General features: G+C 40.8%; 1 protein-coding gene across 4 annotated transcripts; it reads right to left on the reverse strand.

The window, feature by feature from the left end:
- Positions 1-1361: 1361 nt before the first annotated feature.
- On the reverse strand, positions 1362-15314 carry LOC106588661 (protein lin-28 homolog A). Of its 4 annotated transcripts, none has more exons than XM_014177860.2 (4): positions 14841-15314; positions 13351-13526; positions 7689-7867; positions 1362-3945 (listed from the first exon to the last, which is right to left on the reverse strand). In XM_014177860.2, exons 1-4 carry the CDS (start codon positions 14848-14850, stop codon positions 3723-3725), a joined length of 588 nt encoding a protein of 195 aa, XP_014033335.1. In that variant the 5' UTR covers positions 14851-15314; the 3' UTR covers positions 1362-3722. The 4 variants fall into 4 exon arrangements, with proteins under 4 accessions (XP_014033335.1, XP_014033334.1, XP_014033336.1 ...); XM_014177859.2 differs by lacking the exon at positions 14841-15314 and adding an exon at positions 14445-14695; XM_014177861.2 differs by lacking the exon at positions 14841-15314 and adding an exon at positions 14271-14694.
- Between the last annotated feature and the right edge of the window lie 574 nt (positions 15315-15888).

A 15888-nucleotide genomic window follows, 5' to 3' on the forward strand; every position in this document is an offset into this window, starting at 1 on the left:
CTCAGTTTTCTCCTATTACAGCCATTAAACCTTGTAACTGTCTCCGGAAACTTAGTTAGGAAGGGCGCCTGTATCTTTTTAGAGACTGAGTGTATTGATACACCATCCAAAGTGTAATTAATAACTTCAGCATGCTCAAAGGGATATTCAATGTCTGTTTTTTTTACTAATCTACCAATAGCAGCTATTCTTTGCGAGTCATTAGAAAACCTTCCTGGTCTTTGTGTTTGAATCTGTGTTTTAAATTCACTGCGCAACTGAGGGACCTTAAAGATAATTGTATGTGTGGGGTACAGAGATGAGGTAGTCATTCAAAAATCATGTTAAACACTATTATTGCACACAGAGTCAAGGCAACTTATCATGTGACTTGTTAAGCACATTTGTACTCCTGAACTTATTTATGCTTTCCATAAGAAAGGGTTTGAATACTTATTGACTCAATACATTTCAGCTTTTGATTTCTAATTAAATTCTAAACATTTCTAAAAACATAATTCCACTTTGACATTATGGGGTATTTTGTGTAGGCCAGTAATACAAAATCAAAATTTAATCCACTGTAAATTCAGGCTGTAACACAAAATGCTGAAAAAGTCAACGGGTGTGAATATTTCTGAAGGCACTGTGTATTACCTCTATGCATTGAATACTGACATATAGGCCTAATTGAGATAGTGACAAGAAAGAATAGATGAGGGAAAAGAGGTGGGTATTAATTTTGTGAGGAATGATTCAGAATATTTTTTAACCATACTTTCAACTCATATAAGAAAGAAACATATGCAAAAGCATAACTTACACAAACTCATTACAATGTATCAAAAGATCAGTGGCAGATTTGTCACAAAATTCAACAAATGTGTTTCTGACAGTAAATACTGGTATTTTTCCCACAGCCTATGCTGAATATGTTTATATTTGATGCTTTGGTATTTAAGTAGGCCTAGTGTCACACGTCTGCAGAAACACAACAGAGATATCAGAGGTTTATTGAGGCTGCTTGAAGTTGTTAGGGCGTTTGCCTGTCCTGGTAAGTATAGATAAGGTGATTTGTTCAAGAGGCGCTGTTGTCACCTACATGCAGAGTAATATACCCCTCCTGCCTTGAGTTCAGTATTATCATGTTATACATACACAAAATAATATCAATGCAGAGAATAATTCAAAAATGTCTGTGATGTATTGGTGCAGACAATGCTTAATCACAAAAAATAAAAGCAGTAAACAATCATTCAACATTATTTCTGTGGGAGGTAGAACACATCGCATTGCAAACTGAAACAAATAAATCATTCACATAAAATAAATCATTCAAAAAAATCTCACAAAATTCGTGGACAAATTCATCTTGATTAAAAAAAACTCTGTCATTGTCCATTTTCAAAAACATCCTGAGGTAGACTTGTATAGATTCTTGACAAGGCATTTCTGTCTTGTTCTCATATAGTAAGAACATTGTAATATAAAAAACACGACCCACTCTAAATAAAATAAAAAGATTAAACCCATTGTCTGGACTTTACAGCCTAAATAAATTAAGGGATAAAATACTAGGCTCAAACCCATATGACTGTATGATATCAAATGGCAAATGTCATTACCCATCAACACAAGCTCTTGAAAGGTCATAGACAAGGTCATTTATTTTTCTTGAACCCCCACACCGGCCCATTTATTCCCTCAGGGCGTCCATTATTAACCGTATAATGATCATTTTGCCCAAAAACCCAAGTTAGACAGGCCCACTGGGCTAAAAATGGACCGGCCAGTCTAACCCTGGTCATCAAAATGCTTTGTCTACAAAGGCGCACATTCTGTAGTTCCTACATGGAGAGGCGAGTCTATTCTAACTACTGACTGACTACCATGCAAAGTAAACACGGGACTAAACAACATTATATTAATATTGTGACGAAGCTGTATATTTACAATAACCACTGAAAGTGGGGAGGTAGATGTTTTGGTGCTTCAGACTGGTCTTGTGCCACTTCCAGAGAGAGACCGGAGAAGTAACTTAGGAACTAAGGAAATATCATTATTCTCTAATACCTACGCTGTCTTACAACTTGATCACCAATTAAATCAGAAAAAGAGAGCAAAACTAGGATATAACATTAAATACAGCTAGCTGTACTACTGTAACGTCTTAGCAACGCGTAAATAGTGCATTGCCCTTTTGGCTCTTTTGGCAATCAATGTTCTGCATGGGTTTTCCGGCAACCCAGCCTATTGGCTATAGGTACACACATAAAACACTTTACCCCTCCTTCCAAAGTAGCTCCTCTTTAAAGGGGTTTCCCTGAGTTCAACATGAGGATTTCAGAGAAACTAAACCCTAGCTACAATCATAAGGATCAATGAGCAATTAAGTATCTTTAAGAAATGCCCATACTCCTACACATGATTAGTGCAGAGTATTGTTGCAATGGTTTACGCACGTATTACGAAGTCAACTGAAAATGAAGCCCCGAAATACGACCATGAAGCTCTAAAGAGCCAACAACCAAAGCCAGTTTCAGTTTATACAGAAATGAGCTAGACATTGTAATACTGGAACAATTTAGAGGTTTAGAGAATTAAGACAATGAATAAATAATAAATATAAAAAAGATAACAATATCTATATCCATTTAAGCGGTGTGAAGTATTCCAGCCACCTCTGTAAAAGAGGAATGAAGACTACACTTAGAACCATCTTATTCAACACTTGAGTCCCTTTATCATTGCACTCGATCATGAAAATATGTCCTTGAAGAAAAAACACTCAGCTCCATCCAAGAAAGCAAATTTTTTTTCTAAATAGTTTCCAAGTACAACGAGACAATGATAAACAGGTAATGTACTGGGCAGGGTATGAGAACACCCCTAATATGTAGAATATGTTAGAAAGCCATGTCTACAGCCATAGTAAAAGCTATGGGACAGACAGAAAGACACAGTCTGTCATACAATCAACGCTGGTCTAGCAATTAGCCTTGAGTCAAAGCTTTGTAAAATGCATGGGAGGAGGCAACATCCAATCACCCATGAGACAAATGGCCAGGCTATGGCACTTATGACAAGCTGTATTGTACACAGTCCTATCGGCAACCATGGTGTACCAACATTCATACAGCAGAAAGGGTTAAAACATTCACTTGGCCGAAGAAATGCACAATGACTTATAATGCCCAAAGAAGATTTCAATAAGCAGAAAGACACACTCCTTTTTGACCAAGAAACAATCTATTTCTGTACATTCACTTGGATGATTGTATTTTCTTTACATTTTTCTAACAAAAGCTTTTGGGGAAAACACTCACGATCATCTCCAGTAAAATCAACGTAGGCTAGCTCTGATTTAGCTGCAGCAGGGAAAATAAAATGATCAGTGCACATAGGTACAGTGGTAAAAACTGACAATGCAAGGCTTATTGCAGTTTGTAAACACAGTGAGTTTTGATTGTTTCAGTGTGAAGCTAAGACACTTCTTTATCTAATGCAGAAACAATACCTTCATAGACAAAAAAAGGAATTACTTAAAAGTATTTGAGTTGCAAAGAAGGTGGATAGATGTGTCTCTCTGTGCATTAAAACACAGAGCTAACTCTCAATCTCAACTACCGCATCAACAAAAGTAAAATTTTCTTGCTGTTCGTTCGATAAATAAAGACAGCCTGATGTAGTTCCAACAGCAGCATTACAATGAAACCTTGTGATTGGCTGAATCCTTGAATGGATCAATCAGAGCTCTCCCTGGGGAGTAAGGGGGCGTGGCTCTGCTCCTCTTTCTCATCCCTCAATGATGATGCTATTCCCTGAGAGCCAGGGGAGGACTGCTGTGCTTTGATTGGACAGTTGGCCACCATGTGGCTGATGCTCTGGCAGAAATGGCACTTCTTGGGCTGAGGAGGTAGCTGGCATTCTTTGGCATGGTGGTCAGGTCCTCCACAGTTGTAGCATCTAGAACACAATGGGAGAAGGGGACTCGCGCTAATACAATGATTTCAGACAGTTAACACATTCTTCCACCAGAGGGCAGTGTTCTCCCACATATAGTTTCAGATTCTTGAATTTCCTCAGATCTCATCTATGATAAGATTAAGTAAATCTTGAAAAAGTATCAGCATTATTAGTATGACTTCCTCTTATGTATGCACAGTTTATTTACTCCATACTGTGTGTGATCATTTTAGGAGGTGTATAGTGCATTAAAACCAATGCCTCAACACATACATTTCACACAATCTCAAATCAGTAGATGTTGTGAGTATAGTAACAATGGGGAATTTTGGGATTGCATTAACTCCAATGCAGATGGAGCATCAGAGCCTCCCCAAGCTTACTACCACTTCCCTCCTTCTTCTGTCCTCTGCCCTTTGCATCCCAACCCCCTACCATGCACACATACACACACCCTCTCATCTCCTAGGATGCCGTTGATTATTGATCAGTGTGGGCACCAGGGTGGGAGAGGAGAGCAGAGGGGGCTCTTTGTTTCAATACTGCACCCTGACCTCTAACCCCTGACCCCTAGCCTTTTCTCTCTGGATCTGCCTTTCCCCCACCTCATTTACACAACACACCCCACTGTTGCTATGGCTGCCATGACCTATGACCTCTCTCAGGGCACCTACATCTGGTATCAATTAAATGGATCCTTTTCCCTTTTCTGCATCCCCTGTTCCCACTTTCATGTTTGGGAGTCAGTGAGTTTAAATGGATAGGATCCTTTTCCCTTTTTACTTCTGCATCCCACTGTTATGTTTGTGAGTCGGCGAGAGAGACAGAGACAGTGTTAGATACACTCACATCTATGTGGTGTTTGAGGTCATAAGACTCAATAGGCTAATAAAAAGCATAGCTGGAGCACACCCAGAGAAAATTATTTTGTGTGGAGGTGCTGACTAACGGCGAATGAACTGCAAGCTATAAAAATAAATAAAGAGAGTCGCACAGTCTATATATGTATATGTATATATACACTACCATTCAAAAGTTTTGGGTCACTTAGAAATGTCCTTGTTTTTGAAAGAAAAGCTCATTTTTTGTCCATGAAAATAACATAAAATTGATCAGAAATAAAGTGTAGACATTGTTAATATTGTAAATGACTATTGAAACAGGAAACAGCTGATTTATTATGGAATATCTACATAGGCATACAGAGGCCCATTATCAGCAACCATCACTCCTGTGTTCCAATGGCACGTTGTGTTAGCTAATCCAAGTTTAGCATTTTAAAAGGGTAATTGATCATTAGAAAACACTTTTGCAATTATGTTAGCACAGTTGAAACTGTTGTTCTGATTAAAGAAGCAATAAAACTGACCTTCTTTAGACTAGTTGAGTATCTGATCTGATCTGATTCAACGCTGTGTACTACTCCCTTCACAGAACAGCGCAAACTGTCTCTAACCAGAATAGAAAGAGGAGTGGGAGGCCCCGGTGCACAACTGAGCAAGAGGACAAGTACATTAGAGTGTCTAGTTTGAGAAACAGACGGCTCACAAGTCCTCAACTGGCAGCTTTATTAAATAGTACCCGCAGAACACCAATCGCAATGTCAACAGTGAAGAAGCGACTCCGGGATGCTGGCCTTCTAGGCAGAGTTCCTCTGTCCAGTGTCTGTGTTCTTTTGCCCATCTTAATCTTTTCTTTTTATTGGACTGTCTGATATATGGCTTTTTCTTGGCAACTCCGCACAAGAATAGAACAAGAATAGACTGACAAGTTTCAGAAGAAAGTTATTTGTTTCTAGCCATTTTGAGCCTGTAATCAAACCCACAAATGCTGATGCTCCAGAAACTCAACTAGACTAAAGAAGGCCAGTTTTATTGCTTCTTTATGTTTGAGCTTTCCTACATGGAACAACAGATAGTCCCCCCAACAAAAATCTAAAGGAAGTTCATTCTGAAGTGTCTGTCCTATATCTGATAGATGAAAGATCAGGAACCATTTTTTTATACATGTATTTAACCCCATATTTTTGACACTAAACAGTCTCCATATATACTGTACTTCCATTCATTTTTTCAACTGGTACCCGGGGATCTTCAGACCAGTCGTGTGAGGCCTGTGGCGTCCTAGAGCAAAACAACCGACATGTATGTGTTCCTGTTCGAGCCTCACCTTTCCACAGAGGGGTCATATTAGTGTGTAGCCCAAACTGTTCGGAAGCTAAAGACAGAAGTTGGCAAATCGGCTGTACCGACTTCAGACGAGTCCCAAGACGCCATCATGTTCGTGAGAGGCTCATCTTTCCATAGAGGGGTCATAATAGTTTGTAGGCCAAACCGTTCGGACGCTACAGACGATTTTGTGAGAAGACCTGTTTTCAGGATGTCTCATAGTCTGACAAACACCGCTCTAGCTCTGTCAACTTTCACCGCAGATGAGGAAGTGTTACATAGGCGGATGTGGTGGATTGAGTTGCATCCAATGCAAAAAAAACAGATATCTCTAGTTTAAACGAATGGATTTCTGTAGGGATTTATTTATTATGCTAATTCAATTTTCACGGGGACCCGGACATCGACCTTAGGGGCTTTTAATAAGCCTACATGTCCCAATTTATTTTTACTACAATTTGCATTTATCCTTGACACTTAGCCACAGCCACAATGATGTTTACAACGTTTACAGAGGAAATAAATAAAGGTAGGCTAAATCCAACGATGTAAAGGAACAATACAAATGTAGGGAAGAACACTAAATTGGTAATTAAATATAGGCCAGAGGAGGCTGTTAGGAGGAGCTATAGGAGGATGGGCTCATTGTAATGGCTGGAATGGACTCAATGGAACTGAGTCAAACATGTGATTTCCGTTTGTTTGATGTGTTTGATACCATTCCATTCATTCCATTCCAGCCATTACAATGAGCCGGTCCTCCAATAGCTCCTCCACCAGCCTCCACTGATATAAGCTATACATGGTTAATACTTACCATCCCTACTGATAGTGACTAATAATAACTTAGGCTTTAGCCTACTAATTGAAGGAAACAAGAAAAGTCGGGGCATACTGTATGATTAAACCGTTCGAGAGAGGACAAAGGTTACATTTTGCGTGACTCTTTGCCTTTTTATTGAATCCCTGCAGGCTAAATTACAGTGTATGGAGAATGCTGTTATTTATAATACAAAAAATATTGATGCTTTTTATACTTGGCACAGGCAGGTACGCTTGACCTTACTCATGGTTTCCTCACCTGTAAAGGTGGTGGAATTATTCATCAGAATCTGTAGACACACCTCCGCCACATTTATTTTATCTCCACCCCAAACGCATACCTCGCTGGCGCTGGTATTTCCCCCATGCTTAAATTTAAGGTCAGAATATGCGTAGAGAGAAAAATGCATAAAAAGGGAATAAAGTTGAGTTTATGCTGGCGTAACTAGGTCCTGAATTTCCACCAAAGAGGATAAATAAATCTGTTTGATGTCACACTATTGTGGCTAAAACGGTAAACTTGCCAACTTTCATGATGATGACACCAGATATTTTCAACACCCTCAAATGATTTGTTAACAACCATGCCACAGATGAACTTGTTGTTAATATTGCGGCGATCTTCATAGTTAATACTATAAGCAGAGTGTTACAGTGTTTCCATATCATGGAATAATTTTGAGTAAGTGGGGATGTTAAGTGATGCATGGTTAGGCTATGTGCCATTTAAAGATATTGATTGAACTGTCTCACCTGTCCCCCTTGGAGCGTCGTTTCTGTTGCCCCTTAGGTGTCTTCTCACAGCCCACACACTGTGCTCCCCCTGGCCCCGTCACCGTGACAGACTCCAGGCCTTTAGACGACTTCTTGAAGGTAAACTCCACCGCCTCGCCCTCCTTCAGGCTACGGAAGCCCTCCATGTGCAGCTTGCTCTGTGTAGGTTGAGAGGTGGAACAGGTGGTTAGGGATAAGGGTTAGAAAACTGTTCTAAGGCTAGAAGTCCTCCATGTCCAGCTTGCTTTGTGTAGGGTAGAAGGAGCATGAGTGTGGTCCGCGGAATAGTTTAGAACGGCATGAGAACTGTTCTAGGTGAGGGTAGAGCGGAAGCTTTACCCTGTGAGGGAATGGGGAATGAGTAGTCAGAGTTGGAGAAAGGTTATTTGGCCAGGGAACTGTTGAGAAGATATGAAAATGGTTCTAAGCCTGTGAAGAACTGTGGAGAATAGTTCTAAGGCCAGATAGGATGCCCTTCCTGTGTCTACAAGGGTGCATTTGTTCCCCAGCCCAATTCCCAGCCTGGTCAGGAAGCAGAGACAAAAAGACTTTAAATGAATTTTACTCTGCCATTGTTTGTGCATATAGCTGGTCCCCTTCACATGTTGTCTTCTGGTGTGCTTACAGCTAAGAGCTGTTCCTTAATTGGGATCCTACATGCATACATTAACGTTCTGCATAGGTTTTAATACATCAATGGAAACATCTAGGCACTCTCGCGCTCTCTCAGGGGCCAACCCCCTCAGCCAATCCAGATTCCAGTCCCATTGACAGCCCTGTTAAAACAACAATAACTGCTTGCTCACTACACCCTTCCCACTTCAGAATGTGTGTGTGTTCGTTTGTGTTCGTGTGTGTGTGTGTGTGTGTGTGTGTGTGTGTGTGTGTGTGTGTGTGTGTGTGTGTGTGTGTGTGTGTGTGTGTGTGTGTGTGTGTGTGTGTGTGTGTGTGTGTGTGTGTCTGTCTGAGTGGACAGTGTTACCCCCTCCCCCAAGCTAGTCACAGCATTCCAAGCTCCAACCTCCCCCTCCCCTTCCTCTCCACCACCACACAGAACAGCCAATAGACTCTCCAAAAGAACTTCATCTGGTCAAGTCCCAGACTGACCACTGCTAAGGATGCTGGGAAATGAAAGGAGGTGGGGAAAGGTGTGCATTCTTGGGATAGCTGCCCAAAAGGCACATAAATAATGGTTTCCTTGCCATTGTCAACCTTAGTCCAGGGGCTCTGGAAAAAAGAAGCTTGGATTTCGTAGCCACCTAGTTCTTTCTTCCTCATGTGCTTTGTCAAGCTGCCTGAACAGCGGTAGGTATGACACTAATTTGATACCGTTGAGCTCAAGGTGAAGAATCATGCCTTGTTCAAGACCTTCCAGAGACACAAAAAGGAACCCTGATCTGTTTCCCCAACCTGGTTAATATTATTCTTTACGTACATGTTTTTCAGCGGCAGGGACTGGGAGACTAGTCAGGTTTGAGGCAAAGATGAACGAAGCAAAGTACAGAGAGATCCTTGATGAAAACCTGTTCCAGAGGACCTCAGGACCTCAGACTGGGGCGAAGGTTCACCTTCCAACAGGACATCGACCCTAAGCACACAGCCAAGACAACGCAGGAGTGGCTTCGCGACAAGTCTCTGAATGTCCTTGAGTGGCCCAACCAGTGCTCGGACTTGAACCCGTTGGATCATCTCTGGAGAGACCTGAAAATAGTTGTGCAACAATGCTCCCCATCCAACCTGACAGAGCTTGAGAGGATCTGCAGAGAAGAATGGGAGAAACTCCCCAAATACAGGTGTGCCAAGCTTGTAGCGCCATACCCAAGAATATACCCATTTCATCTGGTATATATTAATTTGTGGATGTTCATCAGCCATTTCGTATGATATGTTACGAATTACAATTCGTATGATATGTTACAAGTTTGCAAAACGTACAACATGTTGTGATTTTCCAAAAGTACAATATTTTAAGAATTTGCTAAATGTATGATATGCTAAGAAGTCCAATTTGTTGTGGCTAATGTTAGCTAGCTGGCTAATGTTAGCTGGATAAGAGGTTACGGTTAGGGTTAGGAGTTAGGTTAAAGGGTAAAGGTTAGGGAAAGGATTAACTAAAAGAGTTAAGGTTAGGGGAAGGTTTAGCTAACACGCTAAGTAGTTGCAAAGTAACTAAAAGGTAGTAAGTAGTTGAAAAGTTGCTAATTAGCTAAAATGCTAAAGTTGTCCATGATGAAATTTGAAAAAGCAACCTTTGAGTTGCTAGACGTTGGGATGTATAACCTTAAACCCTAACCTAGCTAATGTTAGCCAGCTTGCAAATGTTAGCATTAGCCACAACAAATTGGAATTCATGACGTATCATACGTTTTGCAAATTCGTAAGGTATTGTGTGTTTTGCAAATTCATAACATAACATATGCTGGACATCCACAAAATAATATATACCATACATATCATACTAAATGGAGTGTCTCGGATTTACATAAAGAATAATACGTAATGCTCTGTTTTTGCCTTAATTAACCTTCTGCCTTCTGTAACCATACCAAAAGTAACATATTGTCTTAATTTCAGTGTCCAGAATTTACATTTACTATGTTACGTCTATTCTATGATACTGGGCTGGTTTCCCAGACTATACTATACTCATAGAATTTTTTTTAAAGCCAATCTTAAAATGTTGTGGAGCAGAATTTTATGATGATGGTGAGAGGACTGTGATGTGGAGGGTCAGTTTATGGCCCTTGCATACCATCAGTCTTAACCCAGACTGTGAGGTCTCTTCTGGGGGGTTTGAAGTGATAATGGTGGGAAAGGAATCCAGGTCATGATGGCCTGACAACCTTTAGCATTCCTTCCCCGTCAGGAGGTGAACGGGCCGGAACTATCCCCTGACCCCCCTGACCTCTCCTCCTTCAATCACCCCCACCCCAACTCTCCCTCCCTTGACTGCTTTCTTGTGAATGAATACAGCTCTCAAGCTCTCTCTTTCTCTGTCCGTTTCTGTCAATCTCATTCTCTCTCACACACAAATACACAATATTATCCACACACTCACACACTCATAATAACCCAACACACACACACTCATAACCCCCCCCGCCACACACACACACACACGCACACACACACACACACACACACACACACACACACACACACACACACACACACACACACACACACACACACACACACACACACACACACACACACACACACACACACACACACACACACACACACAACCTCCCCACCACCCACTCTTCATTCACAGATAGTACAAGTTCACAGTACAAGATCACAGCCAGCAGGACTTCCTCTCTGTTACGTTGACAATAGCAGCCATTGTCCAGCAGCTCCTACAGGCCTGTATGAGGGCAGAGGTGGATTAGGGGACCGGTAATTTGGGTGTTTGATAACCTTTTTATGGGTGAATCACTCGTTTTTCTTCCTTTGATTAAGCAGTTTACAGGAACATGGAACAGAGAAATTTGAGGAGAGGACTTTGGTCTTTAGCCCCTAGGTTTACAGAGGGTGGAGGGCTGGTGGTGGATGGCTGGGGAGGGTGGATGGGTTGGGGCTACGGGCAGAGGGGCTGGGAGGGAGTCAGGGTATGTCTAGTCTGGGGTGGGTGGGCTGCCACATGAGATGCCAACTCCCCTTATGTTTGAAGGACTTTATAACAGGAAGCAGGGTTCGATGGGGACCGAGAGGAATGAGCCTTGTTATCTCTGCTTAGACTAACCCCTGTCTCTCTGTCTACTCTTTTTTAAGTCCAATTGCTAATATTACCACTTTCGGACCAAATCCCTATTGTAAATCAATCTCCTCTGTTTAGCATATTTTAAATGTTATGCCCAAACTTTACTATGAAGTCCCTCAGACCTCTACCTTAACTCAGGAAGGACGGTGGAGAAGACAGCCTCGGACATTATGGTACTCATAACTCTCTCTCTCTACCGCACTTGCTGTCTCTAACTCTGAATGTTCGGCTGTGAAAAGCCAACTGACATTTACTCCTGAGGTGCTGACCTGTTGCACCCTCTACAACCACTGTGATTATCATTATTTGACCCTGCTGGTCATCTATGAACGTTTGAACATCTTGGCCCTGTACTGTTATAATCTCCACCCGGCACAGCCAGAAGAGGACTGGCCACCCCTCAGAGCCTGGTTCCTCTCTAGGTTTCTTCCTAGGTTCCTACCTTTCTAGGGAGTTTTTCCTAGCCACCGTGCTTCTACATCTGCATTGCTTGCTGTTTGGGGTTTTAGGCTGGGTTTCTGTATAGCACTTTGTGACATCGGCTAATGTAAAAAGGGCTTTATAAATACATTTGATTAATTGATTGATTCTCAGGCATGTTGATAATCTCCAGGTTAATTTGACAAAACAACGCTGGAGTCATTAGGTGGTCTTTTAGGATGCTTAGCATTCCATTCCATTTGAAAAAAACTAGACTTCCCCTCCGATTTTACTAACTTGGTTTTACATGACTCCTAATTCCGACATTTTACATAACACTTATTCCCCAACATTTACTGTCATTCGTTATCTGCCTTTGTAAAACTTTAAAAGATTGTGAGGTAAAAATGTGCCAATATATTTTTAATATTGAACCCATCCTTTTGTATTTCAAAACCAATATTCACATTCAATTCATTATATTTTCTGGTAGGTTTATTAAAACACCAAATACAAACAATCTATTATTATGAAAATGTTCTATTTTTGTCTGTAAATGTTTCATTCATTAGCTAGTTTTAGGGCAATATGAAAATCAATTTCCCTAAAGGCTACCATTACCCTGCTTGCAACACCTAATCTGAAGCCTAATCAGATGTAACAACTGATCAATTAATCAAGCACTTTTGTTCTTGGCTGGCTTATATCTTAGTTTAGAGAGGTTATTTTACATGTCACTTCTTGACAACAACATTAACTTTCTCATGCAAGCTACAAAGATGATGGGCCTCTGATTCCAGTTCTAGCATTGATGGCATATCATCTGAACATAAGATAAATAAAATATTGTTTTTAGTTTTAAAGCTACTTGACTTTATTTATCATGCTTGTTTCGATTTGGTACTATTAGCTACATAATAAGTTTTAACTGAGTAATAAACAAATGTAGGCCTAATAAGAGTTTTTCAGCCTGTAAGAATAAGATTATAAACCACATGCACTGCTGAGAAATAGGCCTACCTATTTTAGTCAATTCTAAAACGAGAATCAGCTGACAATTTCAAGACAATGTTGTCAAATGTTTAAAAGAGATAAAAATTCCTGTTGCCTCTTGCCCAACATATAAGCTATGAAAACATACAAACTATAAATTCGTTTTGGATGAGTACAGCAAAGGGGTTTTCAAGCACTATAAACAATGATTGATAGGCCTATATAATTGCATGATCGATAAATTCAAATGCCTAAAAACGCAAGATCAAGGCAGATAAATAATAATGTCCTACCTTAACGAAAACATCACAAAAGTGGGATATTTCCATTGTTGATAAATAAGACATGCACTCGCACAAAAACGCGCCAATAGAACCATTCGGACCTGTTTGGAGCTCGAGACAGGCCTTAACGAACATCCACACCACACTCTTCGAGTCCTAGTCCCACAGCAGACCTCACCTGATGAACGAATACATCGACAGTCTCCTCGAGCGGTGTCCCATCTCGGTTGGTCATCGACAGGAACCCGAAACCCATCCGGACGTTGAACCATTTACACACGCCGCTGCCACGAGACGAACCCAGATCCTCCTCTGAGCCCGTGGCTTCCTCCTCTCCGGTCTTTGCACAGCCCCCTTTCGAGATAAAATAATGTCACTCAGTCAGTTTAGAAAATATAGATGTTTGAAATATGGCCTGTCTTGTCAACAATTGTGGCAGGAAAACGAGTTGCGGAGGCTCTTACTCGGGTGTTTTTCAGCGTCAGTTCTTTGGTTCGACATGAAGGCATTTAATGGGTTGCGTAATGGTAAAGAGCTCGAGAGCAGCGCAGCAAGCTAGGAACACATGGGTGTAAACAATGCTATTCGAAACAATGTCGATATATTATCCATAGGAATACACTTTTTTTTAAAGCTAGTATATTAGACGGACTCTTTTTCAAGTTGTTTTCAAATGGAAACAATACGCTAATGGTGATAATAATAATAGGTTTAATCATACGAGCCTAATTATACATAATAATACGGTAATAATGATGCATTCTTATAAATAATAATATGCGTAATAAATATAAGCTAATCGAAATGATATCGTCAAAATGTATCATTTGAATAAACATACACGTTTTAAATGTATCTATCATTATAATAGTATAGCTTCTAACTTGTTGATTTTACACGATACATGCCTAAATAATTCCTAAGCACGTAAGAGATTGACTCTGATAATGTAGCCTAATAAAAGTTTGCATTTTCTTTCCATGAGGAGCAACGATTACCGAGAACACAATATCTTTGAATATTTGAAGAAAAAAATATAGAAAATATTAAACTTGAAGATTCAGTTACCAATGAAAAGTATAAAGCAAAATGCATCACCTATAGTCATAATTTATCCCAAATTGTCAGCGCAAGCACTGAAAACCATTCTTCCATGAAAAGAGATTGTAGGTCCCAAATCGAAGAAAAAATCATTACAACAACATTCTCAGGCAAAAGTGTGCTGTTGCTTTCGGAGAATGTTCCTAATCTAAACACTAATGACCGATCTACCTGTAAACTGCTGTTCGGAAAAAGAGACCATCCCTTTCCCGGGTATATTTTAATCCAGGGTTACCGTGTCCTCCTCTCCCCAGTCCCCCTGCCCTGCCCTGTCCACCTTCAACCCTCCTCCACTCTACACAACAACACTTTCCCGAATACAGTTTAACAAAGGCGCAGAAGAGGAACAGAACAGCAATGGAAACAAACAAAGAGGGTTGGAGATACTTTCGCCCTGACAACCAGTGGTGTAGAACTGCTGGGAAGCATTTCTCAAAAGAATCCCCAAATCTGAAAGACAATACAAGGAAACCCAACCCGCCCTCTTTTTGTCTCTTCTCATAAAGAGATCTTTCCATCGAATCCCCCCAAAGATCTTCAAAGAACCTGTGGAAGCATTGCCTGTACCTTCTGCCATGGTTTGGGGGGTTCCTGGGCCTCCTACAACTCCAGAAGAATCAGGCAATAAACTCTGGTTGTATCGTCAACATCCGTGCACGTTTTTCGGTAATCCCTCTTTGGAAAATAGTGTATTTTCCTTCTCCTGCTCTCTTGCACAATATGGAAGGGAGCCCCCTCTGACCCTCCTATACCTCTAATATTAACCCCCACTTTTTCGATCCAGTCCACCACGTGATGCTCAATTGCAATCTTCTGGCTGATAAATTAGACATTCCACGGTGATAGGGCCCAAATTCGCCGAGCGACCAATCAGCGGTGAGGACCACCTAGATGTTAGCAGCGGGGCCTTGGGGGACTCACACCCCGTGCGACCCCCTCCACTTCCGGGACAGGAGAGAGCCACAACCCCCACAGTGCCTGGAGCATTTGAATATGCGGATAGTCAGTCACTCAGGTGCATGGTTTCATGGAAACCATTGAAGTTAAACCTTGCCCTTCCACATTCCACACCACGTTTGATGTTAAAACCAAGGACATCTAAATCTAGCAGCATAAATCAACCTATAGCTGTGTTCTGTTTCTGTTTGTTGCATTCACACGTGAACACACTAAAAAAGTCACATTAAAATACATCTATAAACCAAAGAATAGGTTAATATCAGGAAAATACATTTAGCAGTGAGCAGGAAAAAAATAGAAGACCTTATTAAAGTAGCTGATCTTGTAGAAATGTCCAGAATAGTCAGGCTACATGCATTCCGCTTTGTCATTTCGTTTGAAACAATTTTCAGCTAACATATTTTGCTATTGTTATACGTGTTTAGGATTACTATCGACTACACGCTGTAAACAAAGGAAATGAATAAACACCTATCTCTTGAGATACTAGTTCTACACAACCCTCCAGTGAATGTCGCTCTTATAATTCAGCATAACGTGCTTGTTATTTGTGTTCTAGCTTGGGGGTGCACGGTCTGTGAACGGCGGTGTAATAGGTTGGTTTCCCTCAGAATCGCTGACGGATACAGATAATGAATGTGAACGTAAACAGAAG

This window comes from Salmo salar, chromosome ssa27 (genome assembly GCF_905237065.1).
Source record: "Salmo salar chromosome ssa27, Ssal_v3.1, whole genome shotgun sequence".
NCBI classification, from domain to species: domain Eukaryota; kingdom Metazoa; phylum Chordata; class Actinopteri; order Salmoniformes; family Salmonidae; genus Salmo; species Salmo salar.

What these genes read in the sequence shown, in the direction of transcription:
- LOC106588661 (XM_014177859.2), bottom strand. Translation starts at nt 14,475, where the DNA reads ATGGTCTCTTTTTCCGAACAGCAGTTTACAG. An exon ending in TTCCGAACAGCAGTTTACAG is followed by an intron (nt 13,527 to 14,444) that starts GTAGATCGGTCA and finishes TTATCTCGAAAG; the next exon opens with GGGGCTGTGCAAAGACCGGA. An exon ending in CGACGCTCCAAGGGGGACAG is followed by an intron (nt 3,946 to 7,688) that starts GTGAGACAGTTC and finishes ATTGTGTTCTAG; the next exon opens with ATGCTACAACTGTGGAGGAC.